Raw genomic sequence first — 25238 nt, forward strand, 5'->3', positions numbered from 1 at the left:
TTCAGAACAGTTACAGACAATAACGTGACAACCTGGACAGCAGCAGGAGTAGGAGCCCAAACGGAATTCGCGCCCGCAGATTTCGGCAGAAAACTCCGCGGAATTCTGCGGATTTAATGCCCGTCATTGACAAGTACACATATCCCGCGCTTGAGTGTGTTTGTGAGAAGTAATCTCATTGACAACAAGCACACATACATACATAGCCTATCCTGCGGGTTTGTGAGCCGTCAGTGACAAGTACATTAACCCTGCGCGTGCTGTTTGCTTGCCCGTTTTCAATGATAGAGAGCACAAACCCTTTCAAACTTGAGATGAAATTAAACTTACCGGTAAGTTAAGCAGATCTCACTTGACTCTGTTGTCTATGTGATGCGCGACAGTCAGCACATGATCATTTTAAATCCGTTTACAAGACAAATGCTGTTGTTTAATATAAAGTTTTCATTGCGTTGTAAAAATGATGAAATTATCTTCATACATGCTATTTTCATAATGCGAACGTATTAACGCAAGTTTTTTATTCTGCTATAATGTTTAACACTTATAGCAGTGTTAAATATGTCATTTTATATACAAACTATAATTCTATCTTGACATGCACATTAGGTTCATGTTGGTCTAATTTGATTCCCTCTCTTGCGCACAGTTGCGTCGTCGGTCTCACTCTCAGCCTCCTTCCTATTACGAGGTGTTACTGTAAAAAATGCGCTACACATGGCATTTTAAAAACCGGATGGTTTATTTATAGTTCGAATACGGATATTTCACGTCATGTTCGAATGCATATTCGAACATCGAATAAAAAGTGACAGCCCTATCGGTCACAATGCAATGCTAAGTAAGGAATAATTGATGACGGGCCATTGAATTATAAGAAAATAATGCACACCCAAGGTTACTCCGACCGGAGTCAATTATTCCTCTTATACCACGGTTACCACAAACATTGCTCTGGGGGCCTATTTTTAAGACATTTGACAAGTTAGGTGTGCGGTTATCAGAAATTAATGCATACCCACAGAACATTTCTCAGCCGGTCAGAATACAGCATTCAACAGACCCGTGGTATAACAGGAGTTAACTTACAGGCTGTGAGTCTGAAGCGGGATGAATTATGATAATGTCGGTCTTGTTTACATCACCAATCCCAGGAAGTAAACTGTTGCCTGCAATCTGTGTGTTTGCTGTAGCCCAAGAAAAGAGATTTACATTTGAGACGATAACTCGCGTCATCGTTTACTTTGGGGTTTGTACCTTTTGCATATTGTTAATATGTACTAATACACACTTATACACCAAAGGAAATGCAAAAACGTGAAACCATCAATAGGTGCTCTTCAAGAACCATCAAGAAAGTGAAGGTTTCGTGATTTCATTATATTTACACTACATTTACACTTTGCATTCGTGTCTCCCTTATACGCTTGCCATGGTTGAAATTTAACACCAGTAATACCATGAAAAATTGACTTTTTCCATGTTTAAGTGCTATAATTGGGTGCCCAGTGCTTTCATCAACCTAGAAAACGTGATAAAGATCAACCCAGTAACTTAGGGTGTTTTCACATATACAGTGTTTAGGTCGGCCCAAATGACGTGTCGCTCCGAGTACGGTTCGTTTGGGTCAGTGTGAACACAACAGCCGCACTCGGGTGCGCACTAAACGGCCGCTCCGAGACCGCTCTAAACAGGTGGTCTCGGAGCGGCTGTCGCCGAACTCTGGGGCGACCCACCTGTGGTGTGAACACTGCTGGACCTCGGGCCGAACCAAATACAGGAAGTTCTCCACATGTTTGAGCCACTGGGCTTCCGTCGTGACGTGAGCCGGGTGTTATATTGTGGGTTAACAACAAACAAGCCAATCCTGGTCCGTGGCAGAGATTCGCTGTCTCCTTTACGTTTGAGCTGATGATTTTATAAATGCATAGCTGTCCTCCACACACAAATAGTGACATTACGGGCTTTTTAGCAAACGGCTCCGTGAGAAAAACTTTAATAGAACAGCTATGCAATTTTGCGTTAAAGCAAAGAAACTTCGCAAAGACGTGCATCGTTTATCTCCACATCTTGATAGCTGCGCTCTCCGTCAGGCTGGTTGTCGTGGAAACGTGAGGGTTGTCATGAGACGGTATGAGCTGTCAGAGACCAATGACAGCGCTGACCGTTGTCACATGGTGTATGGTGCGGCATTTCGAGTACAGCAAAAAATATATATGTGAACACGGACCGCACTAACTGAAAAATGATACAATGTATTTTGGTGCGCTCCGAGGCCGTACCACGGTGCGCACCAACATATGTGAAAACAGCCTTAGTTTTTGTAAACCATTCTCCACAAGCATGTGAAAAAATAGGTCATTGAAATTTGGCTCCCCTGGTGATGTCAGAAGGGGATAATACCACCCCTTAATCTGCACTATCCAACTACAGCACTCTCATTTAGTGCAGAAGTCAGCTAATTTGCATGTTAAAGGACACACCCAAAATGGCACATTTTTGCAAACACCTACATGGTGACATTTTTAAAATGCTATAATAAATTATCTATATGATATTTTAAGCTAAAACTTCACATACGTACTGAAGACACCAAAGATTTATTTGACATCTAAACAAAGTGTTGTGAAATGTCCCTTACTGAGCTATACAGTTGATGCTGTAAATCTCACAAACATCAACAGCTAGACTCACCCTAACTCCTGGACATGGTGTACCAGGTGGCCACCCAGATCCAAACTTGCAATTTGGTCAAGTTTTGCTAAATATGCAGTGATGTGATTGGTCCAGGACCAATATGATGCTAATGCGATACATCTCCTGATAGTGAATGCAGCAGTTCACTGTTTTATCTCAGTTACCTCGGGCAGCCCGTGGGCAGTGAGTCTACTGTGACCAAACACAAAATCTCTGTCAAAATCACACACACATTTATATTCACATCACGCTGAAATTTTGACAGGCGTTTACGTTGCTTTGTAAATGTGACAGTTAATGTGTGTTTGTAGTTTGGGAAAAGCTCTTATTTTATGTGCCTAGAGTCTCTTCAGCTGAGATCCGGCGCGAGACCCATTATGAGTTACAGATGATGGATAATAGCAATGAGAATATTACCCATCTTCCTCGAGGAAAGTGATTTAGCTCCGTTTTTGTGTTTTTCCCTCAGTTGTTCGGAAACTCTTTAGTTGCAATTAAAGCTCCTGCCAGGCTATACAAACCTCTTGTGCTGAATGCTGCAGAGTCAGGTAAACGTTTGAGGCTTTTACAAGCGTTTGCCATCTTTCATAACATGAGCTGAGCTGTATTTTGTAGGGTAAAAGCACTCAGCACTCTGTCTCATCCTTAAATGTAACTGAAGCTATGGATTTTGAACACCTGATTTATGCCGAAACTCAACAAATATCTCTGAAGCACACAAGAAATAGATATGAAACGCTATGAAAATTTTACATCACAGTTATAGTGCCCAAAATCATCATGATTATCAATATTATCATGGTTTTGTGAACAATTACTGTACTGTACTGATGCAAACCAAATTTGAAATTGATTTTACATGTAAGTGCACTTTTGTTTGCATAAACATCAAATAAATAACATTAACATAAATCATTGCACATTTGGGGTTGTGATATAAATGTTTATCTAGTTCAAATAAAACACAAGTCAATACACTTTAGATTTTCATATAAACACAGGATAAATCATCAGGTCATTTACTCATTTATTAATTTATGTGTTAATTTTTTGTCATTTATGACAAATTATCTGATTGATGGACAAAAAAGAAGTAATGGCAACACTTTCAATGACCCGACCGCATGAGCACGTCATTAAGGCTAAAATTTCCTGCCTGCCAGGGAGCGGGAACAACTCGCTCGTTGGTTTTAACTTTCTGTGCACTAACAACCTCTCTTGTTCAAGGAAATGTCAGAGCCATGCGTATTACAAGCTCATGTTTGAGGAAGAGTCTGAATCATGTGCATTACAAGTTAAGGTGCTAGAAGGAGGCCATGCGGCACACATTCAGGTCCGTGTAACAGTCCAAGACACGCGCATTAAGTCCAGGTGTGTACGAGAACGAATCTGCGTGGGTTAAAAGCTCTCTCGCGCAAAGTGAAACCCACAAACCCTCTAATGCGAGGAAAAGCATGCATGTGCATGTTAATGTGAAACTATGAAGAAAATAATAAAAACCATCGCCAACTATCGCCATGAAAGTCTGCTATTGGCGATATGTCTGATAATTGTCGATGCACAATACTATCGTCTAGCGCAGGGATGGGCCACTTCGGTCCTGGAGGGCCGCTGTCCTGCAGAGTTTAGCTCCAACTTGCCTCAGCAAACCTACCTAAAAGTTTCTAGTATGCCTTAATTGACTTAATTGGCTGCTTCAGGTGTGTTTAATTATGGTTGGAGCTAAACTCTGCAGGACACCGGCCCTCCAGGACCGAAGTTGCCCATCCCTAGTCTATCCGCACAACCCTAGTAGTAATATCTTAAAGGACAAGTTCTGTATTTTACACTTAAAGCCCTGTTTTCAGATTGTTTTTGATGAAAGTTTTGACTGAAATTTCGACATATGCAGCTGCCCCGAGAATTTTCGGGTGTTTGTTGTTTCACCTCCCACCTCTACAATGGTGCACTGGAACAATCCTTCCTAAAATGCATTAAACTTTCATTTACAAAGACATGAAACTCACTAAGTGGTCAGGGGTGTTCACGGATATGCTCACACAAAAATCGCTGCAAACGTTGCTTTCCAACAGGTGTTTTAGCTTTCGTTGTTAACTTGTGGACCTATTTTTCCAAACGCCTCACACCCATACATTTTTCCGCTGAGAGCTTGAATAATAAACACTCCAGCCCAGTTGGTGGCGATAATCCACCTTTGCCAATTGCAAGAATACAAACAACGTTCCCGGCGGCGGAGTAATAACGTACCTCACAGGACATCTAATACAAGTCAATGGAGTTGGACAAAAACTAGAATAAAACCTGTTGGAAAGCATCTTTTGCAGCGATTTTTGTGTGAGCATATCAGTGAACACCCCTTACCACTCGGTGAGTTTCACGTCTTTGTAAACGTAATCAATGTGACATCACATTGAAAGGAGATCCCCAACAGCCTGTTTTGTGTGACTGTTGCGGTTTAAAGGAAATAACATGAAGAAGAAAATATGGATTTGTATAATGATATGATGTTTCTGCTCACATACAGGTGACTCATTTTCTGAGAAACACATTTAAACGTGCATTTTCTAGGTTATGGGGGGATTTAATATAAATGTTAATGTAGACTGCTGGGTGTAGAAATGAGTATTATACACAATTAGTGACTGTCCTGTCATGAAATCTTTCAATGCTAACAGTATTATACTATCACATAGACCAGATCACAGGATCAATCTTAGTGCACAGTAGACCTGGTATTGAATTTAAAGCTATACTGCAGATCTTAATATCCCTCATCATCATGTCACACATCATTGACCTCCGGTGTACACAGAGAGAAAATCACAAAGCTATCAGCCAATTACATTACAACATTAAAATGATGATGTTGCACAGAATGACAGTCACAGGACACAGAAGTGGTTCTGTGGGGCTTTGACTGCATTGCTGTGTGTTGCTAGGGTCTTTTGGGTGGTTGCTAGGGGCATTACTTCATGGTATCTAGGGTGCTTTGTGTGGCTGCTAGGTGTTTGCTTACTGGTTTTAGTAAAAATACTCACTAGTAAAGTCAAAACAAGACATCAAAACAAAAACGAATGCATAAAGGGAAATATACAGAATAATACAAAAATATTATAAGCAGGGTATAAAACAAAAATCCAAAGGCAACAAAAGTAATTTATCAAAATATCTTCTTTTGTGTTCAACAACAAAAAAAGAGACTCATACAATAGGGTAAGGAATTGATAACAGCATTCACATTTTTGGGTAAATTGTCACTATAAAGAAAATGATGAGGTTAAAAGGGATAATTTTTGATTTAGTAACAATTCTCTAATTTATTGCACGTTTTAATGTGACAAAGACTGATGAGCACCTATCATGTCCACAAACTATACAGGTAATTTACTCTGACATCATCACTGTCACTCATGGTCCAATCAAAATGAACCTGATATTGACTGGAGGCAGTTTGAAGCAAGCACTCATCTTTATAAGATTTAAATGCACCTCTGTGCCTGTGACCCTCATTATACCTGCATATATAATACAGTTTTACATACACATACATATGCAGCGTGTCTCACTCGGCACGCTTCACTGGTGTAAATGTATCTGGATGACCTACTATATTTGTGCAGTGTACTGCAGGGAATACTCTATCCCACAATGCAATGCACTTTCATAACTATGCATCTTTGGTGAACCTCCTGAGGTAACATCAGCAATTTTTCTTAATAAAATCTTTTATACTTTACACATTAATAGTTTTATTTGCTCGCTGATTGAAATGGTAGTATGAATGTAGTTAATTGTTTGAAATGTACAATGTGCAAAATACATAAAATTTTACATATGACGTGTAAGTGATAATCAAGATCTTCCACGAGGAGAACGCGTTTACTTTCGGTTTTCGGTCAATCGATCTAGATTAATCGCATGATTGTCATGAGTTATCTCGTGATTAATTGCAACATTTTTATCTGTACTTTAATTTAACACTTTTCACATTTTTAATACTCTAATCAACATGGCCATGGACAAAGATGGATGATTTATGCAAATGTATGTTTATTATTAGGGAAAGTAAAAAATCCAGTTAAAGATTTAAGGCAGAAACAAGCATCCATACCTTCAAATCACTGGTAAAACTAATAGATCTGGCACGCACAAAGTCACAAACAATATCAATATATGTTAAACATTTTTCTTTCTTTTATTGTTTGATTGACATTGAGACAGACAGCTTTAAGATCTACTGTAATGCAAGGATCTTATATAATGTTACACATCAGATATTTTCCTCAACAGTTAACCAAACATTCACTTAAGACAGTGGTTTTCAAACCCTGGGTCGCGCCCCTTTGGTGGGTCGCGGAAATTAAAAACTGGGTCGCCACTCGCCAGAAAGATTTCAAAAAAAATGTTACTAAAATAATTTATTCAATTTTATTATAAAAACTATAATAATTACAACACACTTGAATAAAAGCACAGTAAAAATACTCCACCACTGTGTCACATGACCCATGTGCGTGCGCAGCTTACTGTATTAAATTCATAGACAGCAGATAAAATTGCGCACGGGGTCACAGCCATTTTTTAAATGATGCAAGGGGAAATAAAAACTCCTAAATAAAAATAAAAATGTGTTTGGTCTGATTTAACAAAATATATATATTTTAATGTAGTTGATTGGTTTGTCGAAAGTGAGCGCGGAAATGTTTAGTTGTTTGCTAAGCAAAGCGCCACCGTTACGACACGGTTGAGTTTTGCAGTAAGACTGACACGTTATGGTTCTGCTGTTATCTTTGAACTATTTTCGCTGCTGAAACCACAAAAACAGTCAACATTGCGTCTAAAATGTAAGTGGCTTAATATTAATTACTTGTTTAGTGAACTGTCATGAAATCTGTCACATTTTCAACCGTGATGTGATGCTGCTTAACTGTATCATGTTATTAAAAACTTCACATTTTTACCGCAGTATGTTTAACCCACTTTGTCAGTGTTAACTCACTTTGTGTTTGCTGCACTTATTTATTTAATTTAGCGTTATTACAATATGCACTTTCGGTTGTCATTGAGACTAAAGGATGCAGAATCATTAGCGTGTTTTGGTGATTGTTATTGGCGTTTTAATCTAACGTTACTTGTCCCTGATAAGCAGACAAGCATTGATGTCGAGCCCTGCGACGTGTTTTTAGACTGCTTCAGTATAAGCTAGGTCCAATCTTTAAGACTCCTCCGTTGTGTTGCGTATGTCAGTTCTTCCTCGTTTTTTGCCCATTTTCATAATTAATGATATTATGAATTGCAGTGAGGGTGTGTGGGTCGCATAATTTTTTATTTTTTTAAATTAGGGTCGCTCCTAAAAAAGTTTGAAAACCACTGACTTAAGACATAACAAACTATATTTGCATGAATTCTTGTAAAAACAAAATATTTTGTCAACTGTAATTTTGTCTATGTATGCAATGCATATATCGGGGTCATGTGTCAGTGAGCGCGAGGAAGATTGTTTTCGAGTATTGTCGCTCTTAATAGGGCTGGGGAAAAAAATTTCAAAAATCGCTTTTTTTAGATTTTTTTTCTCCCCCTCTGCAGTATAGTGCAGTACATACAGTGTTTCCCAAATAGGCTCTACTGGGCGTTTCGCCCAGGTAAATTGCGACCTGCCCAGGAAAAAAATCACTTTACGAATTTCCGTATTTTCTGAACTCGACTGGATGACCCGTGTTTTGTTGAGAGAGCCCGTGAAGATGCACGCGTCATAAACTCATCATCCAGCACGGCAAACTGGATTAACTGCAGCACATACTGAGGTAACTGAGCAGCCAGGGAACTACACTGCCAAAATGGTCGCATTTGCCTATGTGCATATGTGTTTATAGCATCCAAGTTGGCTTCATTTTGCGTGCAAGCACGTTGTGTCTCTCCCGTTGAGTGTGAGTTCACGTTCTCTTTGTTTCTCAATGAATTGGGTGCGACGCGAAGCAAGCTCAGTGTCACATAGTATCCTTTCATGTTTCTGAACTTGAGCAGAGTTTTACCATTAGAGGTCTTTGTTCCCTGAGAGGACCCGTACGGTTCCGGGTTTATATTTGAAATGGTCAGTCTGGTCCGGGTCGGTCCTAGTTTATTACTTTGGGTCCCAAGTATGATTAAAGCTGTTTGTAAAACCAGAGTCGATCGGAGAACGGCCGTGAGCGCTACCTAAAGCTCGAGTGAAGTTTCAGCGTGCCTCCGGTTTCTATGGTGATAACAACTGGCTCTTGTCACGACCACGCGCCGCTTCATTTTCTTTATCCCATTTTTTAATTATCTTACTATTAATAGACCATATCTTTTCTAAAATCTAAAAAGTTTGCACAGAGATTGTAGCAAAAAGCAGTGCTAATGTCAAGCCCATTGCACTGAACGAGTGCTCAAAGCTAAAGCTGACTCAGGATATAAAAACGCAAAGCTGTAATGTAAAGTCTGTCATCGGGACAGCAAGTAGACTTTTAAATCTGAAATAATGAGTGGATTAAGCTTTTTTTAATCGGCAAAAGAGAAATAGAAAGCAGAAGCAGTAAAAGTGCCTATCTCTAGAAATTATTACCAGTATAACATCAGTCACATTTATAATCTATAGACCTGCACTGTCTATTAATATACTGTACATAGTATTGTATTATATTGAGTTTGATAAAAGGGGTCATCAAATTGCTTCATATCAGTGCAAAAACAGTAAGTGTTTTTGTGGTGCTTTGACAAACAGTGTCAGCTTTGTTTATGGCAAAGAAAGTTTGGGGTGGTTATATTAATGAACTATAATGTGAAATTAATATTAATGTTCAATAATTCAAAGTATTGTGTTGTGTCACACATTATTAGTTCTGTGTCACATGTATAGTAGACCATTTTCTGTCGGTGGATTATAATGATTGCCCTTTTCACCAGCTACCACCACCAAGTAAATTTCAGATCTGTGGGAAACACTGACATACATTTTGCATTCGCCAAATCTTCATTCCTTCCCAATTTTTTGTTGATGCATTTTAATTAAATATTATATATTTAAAAAATATATACAGTTTGCAATTATTTTGTTTTAAATGGGGTCGGGGGGAAAAAATTCGAATCGAATCGTAAATCGAGTTTTTTATAAAAAAATCTCAGATTTTTTTAATGGGGACGAATCGCCCAGCCCTAGCTCTTAACTCTTTAAACATCAAGCTAGTTCTACACCTTATTTTCTAAAGTTCTTTTTTGTTTTGTTAAAATTAATTTATGTTAACTCTTACCCCGCCATCCACTAGTTAACTTGTCAACTAAGAGAAAACACTTCCCTGCCAATGACGAGTATTTCCGGCTTTCCGAAATGCCGCTATTTATCCGCAACTTATAAAACCCGGAAGTATCGCCCTAGGGCAAATAGCTGTATGTCCGCGTATGTTTCGATCAGTGCGCTGAATCTGATCTCTATCAAAAGTCCTTCACAAAAATGCAACCATCTCAGCTTTTTGCTCAAAATTTGGTGTTTTTAAAGAAACCTTTATTTGAGAGGTGATAAAAAGGGAACTAATGAAGGTATGATGAAACGTTTTTTTTTTTTTTTAAAGCAGAGGTTCTGTTCTTTCATTTCATATATTGTATGTTAATATATTTAAAGAAGAAAATTTTCTGGAAGGCATTAAACTTTTGTAAAAATCATGAAAAATGCTGGCGTTGGCTGGCGACTTTTTTTTTAAAACGCTGGCGGAGAAAGAGTTAAAGTGTTATTAACTTGTTAAATTTGACAGCCCTAATTTTAAGATAAGATGCTTAAATGTCACAAACACACTATTTTGTTTAATTATTTGTAAACATAATGTTATATATGTTAATAAAATACATATTTTTATTTAATTTTTGTGTAATATTAAACTGTACCTGTCAAAATTATTTGCAGCATTCGAGTTTTACCGTGTGTTATTCGATCGACCACAGACAAGAATGCTCATCTTAAAAACTTCATGAATCATTAAAAAACCCATTTCATGAAGTCTGTCTTATGCAATTCTTTCACTCGAGTTTCATGTCAATAGGTAGAATTATGATGAGAAATCCTGTTCACATTAGATTGCCTAGTGAACATCATGCTAACCACAAAGTGCGATTTAACCATGGATCACTTAATCCCCCCCACACACACACTGGTACCGGTTATATTCATTGGGACCATCCTCATCATAACATCACATTTTAAAACATACCATTCTGGCTATATGCAAAACGATTTTCTCAGCAGGATTGTGTACAGTCGGCTTCTGAACAGTTAATGAGTTTATGTACACATGATCCTTGAGCTGGAAAGCAGCCTGATTCAGTCCTGGTCTGCTTCACACACAAGCGCGCACTGAGATCCGCTGAAGGCTGCAGTCAAGTGTTCAAGCATTGTGCCGACAGGACGGCGACTGCTGTCTTTTGTGCTTGTGTAAGGTCAGATTGAATGGAATAAGAGAGGAAGGCAATTAGCTATACAGAAGTGACTTCTACACCAGCAATGCCGGATCCGTTTGTGTACCATTCAATCCAGAGATACAGAAATAAAAAATCATTTAGCAAAGAATAAATGCAAATTTTATTTTAGGACGTGTACTTCAACAAGACTTTGACTTTTTCTGAATTAAATCTGAGCACTGCATGGCCTTGAAAAGCTTAAGGCTGTCAGGGCATATATACTGTGGTTAGCAGTACTGGTGGTAGTTAACCCGTTGCTGTGCAGTTGTAAAGTCTTAGTGTGACTACTTGCTATATAGTAAATGGTTGTTTTCCCACCTTCTTTCAGTCTATGAAGTCCATGGGGTTTTTCACCTTTGGATTTATTATCTCTCTGGTAGATCTTATTGCTTACAAGAACATGGCAGAGAAGTCAGATTGATAGCATGAGAATAATAGAATACTGTCATCGTCTGGCCGGCCATTTAATATCCTCTCTGGCTTTTTATTGCAATATCTCATCTCATCTATTAGATCAACAGATTTACTGACCCAAAGTCCCATCCATCTGAATTCATTAGCCCTCCTCATTCAGAAAGAAAGATGAATACTTGATTCCCACTGTCTGCCGACACGATTGAGATCAAGGCCGATCTCAGCGAATACATGAATACTGAATGAGTGACGGCATTGAGGGAGCCGGGGAAATAATCCACCGCAGCTTCATTCACAATTCAGCGTGTGTGTTTCTCTTGTGTTATTAACGGCGTGTTACATGAACAGACCTTACGTTCCACTGCATCCTGAAGAGCGTAGAGATAAAACACACAGATCCTGACACAGTAATAACATGAATTGAAAGATGTCCCCAGAGATGTCAGTGGAGCTCCAGGCTCTGAGAAGTTCAGCGGTAGAAAGCTCATATTGTGTAATTGTGAAGCAGTCCTATGGGATGAACATACAGTATGCCTGAGGAGAACGGTGATGTTTATTTACCTGAAAAAATACAGATAATACAAAACTGCTGGACCACAGAACACCACATTGTAGTGTTTTGTTGATGCCCAAAGTCATATTTCACTTCATAATCATCCTGAAACTTCTTGTCTTGGTCTTAAAGCATGCACGTGTCCCTGAAGAATTGTTTTTCCTCATAGACTGTTTAGACAAAATGACTTTGCTCTAAAAAATGAGTGAACTGTAAAAATTGCAAAACAGCTTCCGGCAGTGCTTTAGCATCTAATTGTATATTCATGCTTGTCTATTAGCTAAGCAACAAGCTAACACAGAATATTATCTCGCGAATAAAGTTTCACAATCAGAACCCATGTTTATTTTTCTCAATCTGTCAGTTGTGTTTGTGAGACAGTGAAGCGCAGGGAGAGGATCAAGTTAAGAGCAGAAGGGCTGAATATATTTTGAGTTGCTGCCCCACTTTTAGGGGTCAGTGGTACATTAGCTTATACGGCTGTCGCTATGGAAATGAGACTGGGAAGATTTATTCCCTCCTGATCCTTTGGGGTTGTCAGAAAATCTACTGGAGGTGCTGAGATGAGATGGGCTCAATATTTACTTCACTGTCAGTAGCTGCCCTGCTATAAAAGCAACAGAAACCATCACATAAATTCTATTGGATTTAATGGTTTTAATGGGATTTTCATTGGTTGTAATGGAAACTGTATTGGTGTCTACTGGTATGTGTTGGATTCTATTGGTTGCATTAAATCCTATTGAAATATGTCCCAAAACACACTACAAAAAAGAATTTAGAAATAATTTTAATGGTAAAAGCTAATGGTTACTATTGGTTTTTAAATTAAAACCAGTAGAATTTCTCTGTGATGGTTTCTTTTGTTTATTTCAATAGAGTGGGTTTCCATCCAAATGTGAAGTAAATATTTTCAAAATGTACAAAAAAGAAAACCAAACAAATGTGAATTTAGGTGCACTTCTATCAAGTTATTCAAGCAAAGGATGGTGGTATTAGAACCAAGTAACCAACAGTAAACAAAACAAAGCACGCTTGGAAAATGGAGACAGGACTGCATTTAGTTATGATTGAGTAAGTTATTCATTTACTAGCAGTGCAGCTTGTAATTGCCAAACTGAATGTTGTGCACACAAGAAGGAATGCAGAATTTTTGATGCAGGCGCTAGCAGCAAGGGCATTACGACGACGTCAAGCCCCATATATAGACGGTTTCAGCAGTAACAACATAAACAAGCGGCTTTTGTGGTTCACACATAACTTCCGGTAAACTCTGCTAAGAATAAATAACAAAAAAGTCAAATGTTTGTTATTTTCACCAATGTATTTGTTCAAGAGTTCAGTTTAGCAACTAGTCAGACCATTAAAAAAACTGAAACAGGAAGTAAAGTTCGGACCAGAAATGTATCGCATCACTGCACGTGCGTCAGATGAAACCGTCTATAGTTAAGACAATTAAAGTGGAAACAGCTAGACGTGGGTTTAAATGTCTGCTACGTAAGAATATATTCGGCAAATGCTTTTTTCATCTATGATTATTCTCATTTACTATTCATTGCATTACTCAAAAACCACCTCAAGCGAGCGTAAAAACTTTTTTGCAAATTAAAGGGGGGGGGGGGGTTCAATGGTATTTTATGAATTCTGACTTATTAACACAGTTTAAGAGTTTGTTTCCTCATGCTAAACAAATGCAATGTGTCAAAAAAGCAGTTGGATGGGTTACAGAGACACCGTGTATTTCTGTGCCGAATGCACTTCGCCAGGGTTTCGGAAAAGTTTTTTTATTACGAGTCCAGCGGACGTTTCAGGGGTAAGCTATACAAATCACTTCTATTCATGGACACTTCCCCAAGAAAACCACGCCCACACGTCAATCAACGGGAGATTACGCTAAGTACAGGCATCACTTAATGCGACAGCTTTGTTTAATATCAAGACTCAACAATGGCACAAAAGAAGAAGTGTGTTTTTGGATGTAATGAGAAGAAAGCCAGCATTATGCACTGTAAAAAACAACCTATAGAATTAACTTAATAAAATTGTTGTAACAATTTGCACTCACTTTGTTTGAGTAGATTCTATCCTATATATTTGATTAAAGAGTACATACATTTAACAACTATGACAAACAAAAAAAAATTAGGTAAGGTCTACCTAATATTTCTCATAACTAATTACTTGAGTTATGAGATAACATTAACTCTATTGGTAGTAAGGAACAGATCTACTAAATTATTATTAATAATGATTAGCAATTAAGAAAAATTACATATTACTTCTTCAGAGAGGGTTGAATAAAAATAGTCATGGAAACAATGGCTATAGTTTGTTTATCCAGGGTAGCAGAGGAGTTTTGCGTGTGCGTTTGTTTAAGCTGGATTTCATTAACTCTTTCACCGCCAGCGTTTTTTTAAAAAGTTGCCAGCCAGTGCCAGCGTTTTTCATGATTTTCACAAAAGTTTAATGCCTTCCAGAAAATGTTCTTCTTTCAATATATAAACATACAATATACCAAATGAAAGAACAGACCCTCTGCTTTCAACCAAAAAAAAAAAAAACGTTTCATCCTACCTTCAGTAGTTCTTTTGTAATCAGCTTTTGAATATGGGTAGGTTTCTACAAAAACACCACATTTTGAGCAAAAAGCAGAGATAATTCCATTTTTGTGACGGACTTTTCATAGAGATCCCATTCAGAGCGATCTTTAAAACAGACACGGATGTGCAGCTGCTTGCCATAGGGCAATTCTTTCGGGTTAAAAAAGTTGCGGAATGGTATTGCGGAAACACGGAAAATCTCGTCATTGGCAGGGAAGCTTTTTCTCTTGATTGACGAGATATCTTGTCAATGGCGGGTGAAAGAGTTATAAAGTCCCAAATGGGTCATGAGTTGCATGCGGTACTGTAAGTAAGACTTCTGTGTTGTGTTGAAAATAGGCATGAACATGTAGTGAATCATACTGTAAGTTATCCGGTCAGTGTTGTATAAAGTGTTGACTTGTGGTTTGCTCCTCCCGCAGTTCGTAACTCCTCCTTCCGAATTTTTTCGTACTTTATTGAAAAGAATCGGTAAAGCTGATCTGTTTTAATAAATCTGATAAAACTTAAGACTTATCGGAGATATGGATGTAATACTACTCTCTAGGTACTCCAGATTAACAGATCAGAAATGCTGAAACAGCATGTGCTATGGATGCTTTAACCTCCTAACTGTGGGTTCACACCAGATGCGAGTTCAACGATTTGCGCGAGTAAATTACATATAAAGTCAATGCAAAGAAGCGATCAGACGCGTTCTCACGTGGGGCGATGCGAAAGACGCGATATGGGAGGCGCATTTGCCGTGACAACATGCGCTATTCCCCTCAAACGCGTCTTCGCCCAAATTGAAAATATTCAACTCGAGGGAAAAATTTTAAATCCTGCGAGTAATCTAAAGCGAGTAACGCGATGCTATGCATTTTGTGTGTACGTAACATAAGACCTGAGCTTTGGTTTGTCTTTTTTCAGATTTCTTCCAGCTATTTTGGGTTTAGTAAGAACCAATAAATATAATAACCAAATATTTTTCTTTCAACATGAAGGAGTATAATTGTCCATGTTTGTGTACAACAGGTTCCAGTTACACAGAATTAAGTATTATGGTGCAAACAACAACAAAAATGTGATGTTCACGTATGTGGACATCCAGGTATTAGGAGGTTAAGGGATTTTTTTCAATTTGCCGTTTGGGAAGCCCAGCTATTGTTAGATTGCTGCTTTGTTTCATCCTGACAAAAATATGTCATAAAAACTCAAGCAGGACTCCGCTGGACCCGACGGACAGTATAATGTCAGGATTCTGGAGACGAACAGATTACTCCAGCATCCAACACCAGCAGCTGTCATGTAGAAACCGAGCAAAAGAAAAAATCAGTCTGATACCTCTATATGTTGATCTAATGAAGCCACGTTTTAAGTATAGTAAAACATGAAGCGATGCCCCCTTAACAATTCTGTTTGCTAAAACTAAAGTGAAACTGAATATGAGGTTATTTATCATAAATTGATTGGATTGATGGTTGGAGTGGTGGAGTTTAGTGTAAACGGAAATGGTTTTGGGGACAGAGATATCTATTACATTATGATGAACGATTACAAGCCAGCAATGTGCATTTAGAAAGTACAATTTGAAGCATTAGAAACCATGGATCTTTTAATGATGGATGAGGTGCTTTCAAGGGGCTAAAATACTTACATTACTTTCAGAATATGTGTGATCACAATAACTCCCCCATTTCAATTTTACTATCAGATTACATCATTTTCTCTGCAATATGAAAACTCTCTCTCTCTCTCTCTCTCTCTCTCTCTCTCTCTCTCTCTCTCTCCCTGTGTGTGTCAACCTCTTTCTCTTGATGTCAGCAACCTGTTATAGATTTTACTGCTTATCTGCTTCTCTTTTATGGTTTATGCTTCACATGTCTCTCTCTCTCCCTCTCTCTCTCTCTCTCTCTCTCTTTCTCTCTTTCTATCGCTCTCTCGTAACATCATAACCGTCTTCTTGCACACTATCACACTGTGGGTGTTGCGTTTGAGCGGTCTTTTTCATTCATGCACACGTGAAGAGTGAAGTCTCAGAAGATGATGGAGAACATCGGAGCTCAGCCTGAGAGACACAGTATGTACAGCAGAGTCTTCTTCTTATAATTGCTCGCTTTCAGCTCCTCACATTGGCTCTTTTTCCTCTCATGTCTATGTATTTAATCATTAGTGCACTTCTGATGTGACTCTGAGTCCGGATTGTGTCTGTAAATGAATGCGTGACCTGTAGGGAAGTTTTGTCAGGTTGTGTTATAAATCATCTCTCTCTCTCTCTTTCTCTGCGTGTGGGTACGCTCTCTTCTACTAAACTGCATAATTGGTGTCTGGCAATGTGAAATTTAGTTCACTGACAATCAGCAAATGTTTCATTCCTCACAAACTCTTCTGTTTTAACTCTCTGTTGCATCAAGTTTAGTACAGGGAACACAGCTTTTAAAAGCTGTGTTGATCTGCTGCATTATCTGTTATTGTGCTTATTTTCATTAGAGAGTAGAAAGGTGTAGCTCCTACTAAACTGATCATTTTTGTAAAAAAAATAAAATAAAATTCTTATCTCATGAGTTAGGGATATTTGTATAGTCAGGCTTGGCGTTTATGATGATGGTTGCTTTTAATTGAAGACATATAATTGATGAAAACACGGACAAATCTTTAAAGCATTGATATATTATAGAGAATTGTGAATATATCAGAGGATATTTTATTATCCACACTTGCTGTTGTACAAAATGTTTCACATGTAATTCATGTATAATGTGGGAGTAGTAAAATCTTCTGACAAGACCGCTGAGTGCCTGCTGTTTTTGTGAAACAGGAGAATTGTCTGCACTTCTGTCCTCAGTGGTTACACAACACAACAGTGTTTCAGCTCTAGTTGTCTTTTCAGTGTTTACCTGCGTTTGGATCTGATCACATTGTGCTCATTTTATGCTAGAATTGCCTAAAGTCGAGAAAAGTGCTGTTCATGAATGAACACAGACCCATAACTCTGCTTATTTATAATAATTTGTTGAGCTACAGAAATGTACTCAACAATCAGATTATTCAAATGACAAATGAATGACTAGATAGAAAAGTTCGTCGGAACAAACTTTATGTTGGCTTGAGAAAGCCTAGTCTGAGAGTAGAGTTTGACAACTTAGCATGAAGCTATCATGATTTAAATTAAAGCTAGCATGATTTAACATGAAGCGAACATGATTTAACATGAAGCTAGCATGATTTAGCATGAAGCTAGCATGAAGCTAGCATAATTTAACATGAGGCTAGCATGATGATATCATGATTAGCATAAAGCTAGCATGATGCTAGCATGATTAGCATGAAGCTAGCATGATGCTAGCATGATTAGCATGAAGCTAGCATGATGCTAGCATGATTAGCATGATGCTAACATGATTAGCATGAAGCTAGCATGATTAGCATGAAGCTAGCATGATTAGCATGAAGCTAGCATGATGTTAGCATGATTAGCATGAAGCTAGTATGATTAGCATGAAGCTAGCATGATGCTAGCATGATTAGCATGAAGCTAGCATGAAGCTAGCATGAAGTTAGCATGATTAGCACGAAGCTAGCATGATGCTAGCATGATTAGCATGAAGCTAGCATGAAGCTAACATGATGCTAGCATGATTAGCCTGAAGCTAGCATGATGTTAGCATGATTAGCATGATGTTAGCATGATTAGCATGAAGCTAACATGAAGCTAGCATGATTAGCATGAAGCTAGCATGATGTTAGCATGATGCTAGCATGATTAGCATGAAGCTAGCATGAAGCTAGCATGATTAGCATAAAGCTAGCATGATGTTAGCATGAAGCTAACATGATGTTAGCATGAAGCTAACATGATGTTAGCATGATTAGCATGAAGCTAGTATGATAAGCATGAAGCTAGCATGATGCTAGCATAATTAGCATGAAGCTAGCATGATGTTAGCATGATTAGCATGAAGCTAGCATGATGTTAGCATGATTAGCATGAAGTTAGCATGAAGCTAGCATGATTAGCATGAAGCTAGCATGATTAGCGTGAAGCTAGCATGATTAGCATGAAGCTAGCATGATTAGCATGAAGCTAGCATGATTAGCATGAAGCTAGCATGGTGCTAGCATGATTAGCATGAAGCTAGCATGAAGCTAGCATGATTAGCAGGAAGCTAGCATGATGTTAGCATGAAGCTAGCATGATGTTAGCATGATTAGCATGAAGTTAGCATGATGCTAGCATGATTAGCATGAAGCTAGCATGAAGCTAGCATGATTAGCATGAAGCTAGCATGATGTTAGCATGAAGCTAGCATGAAGCTAGCATGATTAGCAGGAAGCTAGCATGAAGCTAGCATTATTAGCATGAAGCTAGCATGAAGCTAGCATGATGTTAGCATGATTAGCATGAAGCTAGCATGATGTTAGCATGATTAGCATGAAGTTAGCATGATGCTAGCATGATTAGCATGAAGCTAGCATGAAGCTAGCATGATTAGCATGAAGCTAGCATGATGTTAGCATGATTTAGCATGAAGCTAGCATGAAGCTAGCATAATTTAACATGAGGCTAGCATGATGATAGCATGATTAGCATAAAGCTAGCATGATGCTAGCATGATTAGCATGAAGCTAGCATGATGCTAGCATGATTAGCATGATGCTAGCATGATTAACATGAAGCTAGCATGATGCTAGCATGATTAGCATGATGCTAACATGATTAGCATGAAGCTAGCATGATTAGCATGAAGCTAGCATGATTAGCATGAAGCTAGCATGATGTTAGCATGATTAGCATGAAGCTAGTATGATTAGCATGAAGCTAGCATGATACTAGCATGATTAGCATGAAGCTAGCATGAAGTTAGCATGATTAGCATGAAGCTAGCATGATGCTAGCATGATTAGCATGAAGCTAGCATGAAGTTAGCATGATTAGCATGAAGCTAGCATGAAGCTAACATGATTAGCATGAAGCTAGCATGATTAGCAGGAAGCTAGCATGAAGTTAGCATGATTAGCATGAAGTTAGCATGAAGCTAGCATGATGTTAGCATGATTAGCATGAAGCTTGCATGATGTTAGCATGATTAGCATGAAGTTAGCATGATGCTAGCATGATTAGCATGAAGCTAGCATGAAGCTAGCATGATTAGCATGAAGCTAGCATGATGCTAGCATGATTAGCATGAAGCTAGGATGATTAGCAGGAAGCTAGCATGAAGCTAACATTTATTGCGTTGCTAGGGTACTAAGTTTGGTTGCTAGGGAGAAAATTGGCATCCCATAATGATCACCCTTCAAGCCACAAGTAAAACGGTCCAACCCCCGTGTCTCTACAATGTTCTGATGCGGAGATATAAGGCTTTGTTTATTCCGTTGCTAGGGTATTAAGTTTGGTTGCTAGGGAGAAAATTGGCATCCCATAATGATCACACTTCAAGCCACAAGTAAAACGGTCCAACCCCTGTGTCTCTACAATGTTCTGATGCGGAGATATAAGGCTTTGTTTATTATGTTGCTAGGGTCTTCATATTTTGTTGCTAGGGGCGTGGCTTAATACCTCAATAAGAATCCTAAGAGACTGATTGGATGCCTGAGTAAAATGAGCCCACCCCTATGTCTCTATGACACTCTGGTGCAAAGATATCCATCTGGGCTTTTTATAATGGTAGTCTATGGGAGATGTTGCTAGGGTACCCAAAATTGTTGCTAGGGGCGTGGCTTAATAGCTCTGGGGTGATCCTAAGAGACTGATTGGATGCTTGAGTAAAATTAGCCCACCCCCATGTCTCTAAGACACTCTAAAGTGAAGATATTCCATCTGGGACGCTTTTATTCCCTTTTATGGGCATGTTTCCTGCCCCATTATAAGTCAATGGGAAATTTTGGGGGCCCCTTACACCCCAGGGGTACAGCTTACACCCCATTGTGAGGTATGTTCTTACACAGCCTGTCAGCCTCCTTAAATGTGGTAAGCCACAAGTTTCTACAAGTTTCTCACTCGCAGCTATGACCTGTCAAAGTTTGTCTCAATGTTAAGTCAATGGAAATTTTGGGGTGTTTCAGCGCCCCGTTTAGGAATTCGGAAGGTCCCATCAGTTAGAAAAGATATAGCAACTCGAGTCAGATCAGACCGAAGGTATGTCCAAAGTTTGATGGCTGTAGCTTGAAAGCTCTAGGACGAGTTAGAGTTAGAAATTTTAGTCTCAGAAGAAAAAGAATAATAATAATAATAAGTTTAAGTGCAACAACAGTATGTTGGCTTTCTCAAGCCAACATAATGAGTTTGAAATCTGTGCAAAAACAGCTGCTTGACTTTAAGTAATAAGACTCAGATGAGAAATGCTTTATATGATATGTGCTGTCCTGTTTTAATTTGTCCAGACTAAATCTACTCATATCTGACACAATCTTTGTGTGATGCTGTGGTATACTGCAGAGCAGCGAATGTCACATTATGTTCCAGTATAACCATTTTTTTAACCAAATACTCTTCACACACAATGAATGGATATTAAAAAAATAAAGTTATAGTTTAAAAACATGTAGGTTAAGTAAATAAAGACCAACATTTGGGTCTCTTCATAATATGACAGTATTGTTTTGACTTTATTCAGACATATGAAGAACTCTTGGGCATTATTCAGATTTTGCGTTTCACGGACGGAGCTAAACCTGAGGGGAATGTTGATGCTGTAATTTTGAGCTAATATTGTGTGCCAACTTTGCTGTTTTAGGTAAAGAATCCTACATCCATTTATCCTAATACAGAGAGCGTTAGTGTTGACAGTAAGCGTTTAATGTGGAAGTGCTTCATTGTTATTGCACTGGCAAGGATTTGCATTATTAATAATTCACAGCTGCGCAGCCACAGTGTATTGGAGCCCACTGTTATCATCGCCGCTGTTATGAGAGGCTGTAAATACTACAATATCACACATTTCATAAAGTCAAATAGTGTTTTAGATCATTTGTAGACTTTAGATCTACTGAATGTAATGTGGCTGTGGTTCAGCACCGCAGTTTGTGGACAGCTCCACATGACGGCTCCGCCACTTTTAGGACTTCACGTCACCACACTCAATAATACACAATAATGAACTTTCATGCACTGAATTGTGGAGCTCATGTGGGAGAATTTTTTTTCATGTGGGTTTAAATTAAGTTCCTGTCTAATATCTACAGACGTCCTGCTGAGATGAGCCCTAATTCTTTTACTATAGGGGTGTAAATCGGACAGTTCATTATGATACGGTACAGTGTCGATTTTTCTCCCCCCAGCAATGCAATATCTGCAGATACATCAAACACTTCTTTGATGCAATTACGATTTGATGCAATTTGATTAATTTATCAATATTTTTATATTAATATATTAGTTATGTAAGTAAATGTTTAATTACCTGTTGGGGAAAATATCTGATGTGTAACATTATATAAGATCCTTGCATTACAGTAGATCTTAAAGCTGCTATCTCAATGTCAATCAAACTATAAAAGTGTTTTACACAGATGCACACATTAGCTCCTCCGCGAGACAGAACAGTTATAGTTCATAGTTATCCAGCATGATGATAGTTGTGCACTCATCCTTTACGTGACTACTCCAGTGGAAAAAACCTGCGTGTTTCAGATGTCCTATTTGCAAAGTTTACAGTAGTAATAGTGGACTGTATGTGTAGACATTTCCATTTTATTTATTCTAATTTGTGGAAGTGTTTGTAGTAAAAGATGTTTTGCACAGAAATTCATTGCAGCCGGCTTTGTTTTTGATGTTTATTTGTGAGTAGGTATTGTATGAATAACATAAGTCAACATAGCTTTAACCGTACACACACTTTGTACTAAAGGTAAATCCAAAATAGTGATGTCACCGTCTAAGCAGAGGGATGTTGTGAAACCCTATGTAATATAGTCACATGACAAATGAGGTAATAATATTTCAGAATAATTCAAACTCCAATATTGGTGTGTGATTATTTGACTACAAATCTCACCTTATTTCTAGGATAAACCGAGATGCCGCCAAGCTGGCTTCTTAACTGACCAAAAATTAAAAAAATAGCCAAAAGAGATTTAAGGCTCTTTTAAATGAACGGATTGCCAAGATCCAGATCCCCTCAAAGAGCCATAAATCCCATCACTAATAAAAACTGGAACTTTTTTTTCAAACCACACAATGAGGATGAGGAACAGCATAACATTGACATTCACATACAACAACCAACAAGGGAAAGACACGTGAGGACAGAATATAAAGGGGTGATAATCAAACATAACAGGTGTAAGAACTTAACTATAATTAAACACACAGGTGTAACTAATAATGATGAAATGAGATAACAAGGAAATAAACAAGATGATTAACAATAAACAGAACTGAATCAAACACAAAACCCTGACAAAAAGAAGGAAAAATGTTGAACATATATTAATATTGTTTCTGACTTTGTGTGTGCCAAATGTAGTAGTTTGACCAGTGATTTTAATGTTTGTATGCTGTGATTTTGTTTTGATCCTTAAAAAAATCTTTAGCTGACTCTTTCACTAATAATAAACATACATTTGCATAAATCATCCATATTTGTCCATGCCCAGTATTAAAAACTTGAAGTGTTAAATTAAGGTAAATATAGAACAAAGTTAAGTTGCGATTAATCATGAGTTAACTTATGACAATCATGCGATTAATCTAGATTAAATATTTTAAATTGATCAACAGCCCTACAAAAATATTTTTTTAAATAGTATTAATAAATAAATAGGAAAAAAGTCACAAAAAATTACGCTTATGATGACAACAGTCAAAGTCTTTTAGTATTTTGTTCTAGTATTTTCAGTGTAGAAAAAAATCAACTTTGCTCACTTGCTGACACTAGCAGACTAAAATAAACAAAAATGTGGCATCGATGCATTGTATCATTAGAAATTTAATCGATGTATCGATCCACATCAATGTATTTCACAGCCCGATCTTACTGTGGCTCATTCTCAGCGTAAAGACTCGAACTAAAACTTATTCAACTCAAACTCAAATGTGGGTCACTGCTTTCACATTTTTTAGATTTTCACTTGCTGGAAGATGAAACGGGATGTGAGTGATACAGAGAAGAGAAAATCAGAGAGAAGAGCTCTTTTGACCTGGGTCAGTATGTAATCCTTACCATGCCCTAGCAACCACCCGGAGCACCCTAGCAACCGCAGCGCAACATGCTTAAACCCCACTTCTAAGCGACATATCATAGCAACCGCACAGTTTTCGCTTAACAACCTCCCATTTCACTGCTGAGTTTTGCATTGACAAGCAGCACTTATAGTACATTTCTACCTTTGTATAAATCAAGATCAAAGCTCCTGTGCAGACCAGATTCTGTTGAAATGACTTTAACATCTTCTGTTTAAATCTGTGTTTCATCTCTCAATTGTGTTTGGACTTTTCTGCAAATGACACTTTTATATAAAAAATTATAAGCTGGATGCATGACTAAGAAGTGTACTGTATGAGTTTTTCTCAAGCACACGTGCAGTTTAATATAAGCTGTATGCTTCTCGTGTATCTGTTTGAAGATTAAAAAGCTTTGATCTGTTGATGTTTGGGATGAAAAATGTAGATATTTTATTTAGTTTTGTTTGGCTACAGGTATTTATCATCAGCAGAGATTTTAACACGTATATTGTGCCTGTCCACAAACACTGATGCATTACGTCCAGATGGAGAGTCATCTAGCTGTATTCATGCCAAGTTTCCACACAGAAAATGTTTCCTAGACATTCATTTGTCTCTTTCTAGTAAATCCTGGCTATGAGTGAGAAATACACGTGTTTGTGACGTATAAATAAATGTGCCGTGTGTTCAGTATGCAGCTGTTTTACAGCTGAGTCTTGCATGAGTGCACACGCCGCAATATCACATTTCACAACATGCTATCGTTAAAATGTTATCATTTAATAGCACGCTTCTATCTGAGCATGCATCCTATTTATGTTTATGCATTAACACTCATGCATATAATTGGAAAAATTGCTGGTGCAAAGTCTAGCCGTATCCGTCGGTAAGGCGTTTATTAAAAATAGTTTAAAGCTGGCAAGCGTATGTGCCAGAAATGCAGAAGCAATTAAAACAATAAAACTGTTATGCACAGAATTGCTGGGGTGGGCAGGTCTGTCATCATTAATGCTTTGAAGCTGTATAAAACCGTGTTTCTTTCCTCTAAAGATTGGGAGGAAAGTTAAACATGCTGTCAGACACTCTTGCTTTAAAAAGGGTTTTAGTGAATCAGTTTCTCCAGATCACACGGGCAGGGTTCTGTAAGAAACTCAATTTTATAGTGATGAGTTGTTGGGTTTTACAGATGTCTGGAGATAGTTGTAATCCAATGTGTAATTATTATCTCGCACATCATAAACAGAATATTACAAGCAGGTGCTGATGAAATTTATGCAGCTCGAGGACATTTCGGGTGCAGCACTGATAAGATGCTTCATTCTGTGTCTGAAATTGATTGTAGGTTTTAACCTCAAGCATT

The 25238-nt window shown here is 38.0% G+C and overlaps 1 protein-coding gene across 7 annotated transcripts in view; it reads left to right on the forward strand.

Annotated features, from left to right (window-relative positions):
- plch2a (phospholipase C, eta 2a) overlaps window positions 1-25238 on the forward strand; it is a 160336-nt gene that overhangs the window by 24141 nt on the left and 110957 nt on the right. Inside the window, exon 1 of one of the 7 annotated variants that reach the window (XM_065247808.2) lies at window positions 16600-16792. The exons of the other annotated variants lie outside the window; for them this stretch is intronic. Coding sequence (XP_065103880.1) covers window positions 16756-16792 — 37 coding nt within the window. The 5' untranslated portion in view covers window positions 16600-16755. Of the gene's footprint in view, window positions 1-16599; window positions 16793-25238 lie in introns of those variants that run through there. 7 annotated transcript variants of the gene reach the window in all.

This window comes from Paramisgurnus dabryanus, chromosome 11 (genome assembly GCF_030506205.2).
Source record: "Paramisgurnus dabryanus chromosome 11, PD_genome_1.1, whole genome shotgun sequence".
NCBI classification, from domain to species: Eukaryota; Metazoa; Chordata; class Actinopteri; order Cypriniformes; family Cobitidae; genus Paramisgurnus; species Paramisgurnus dabryanus.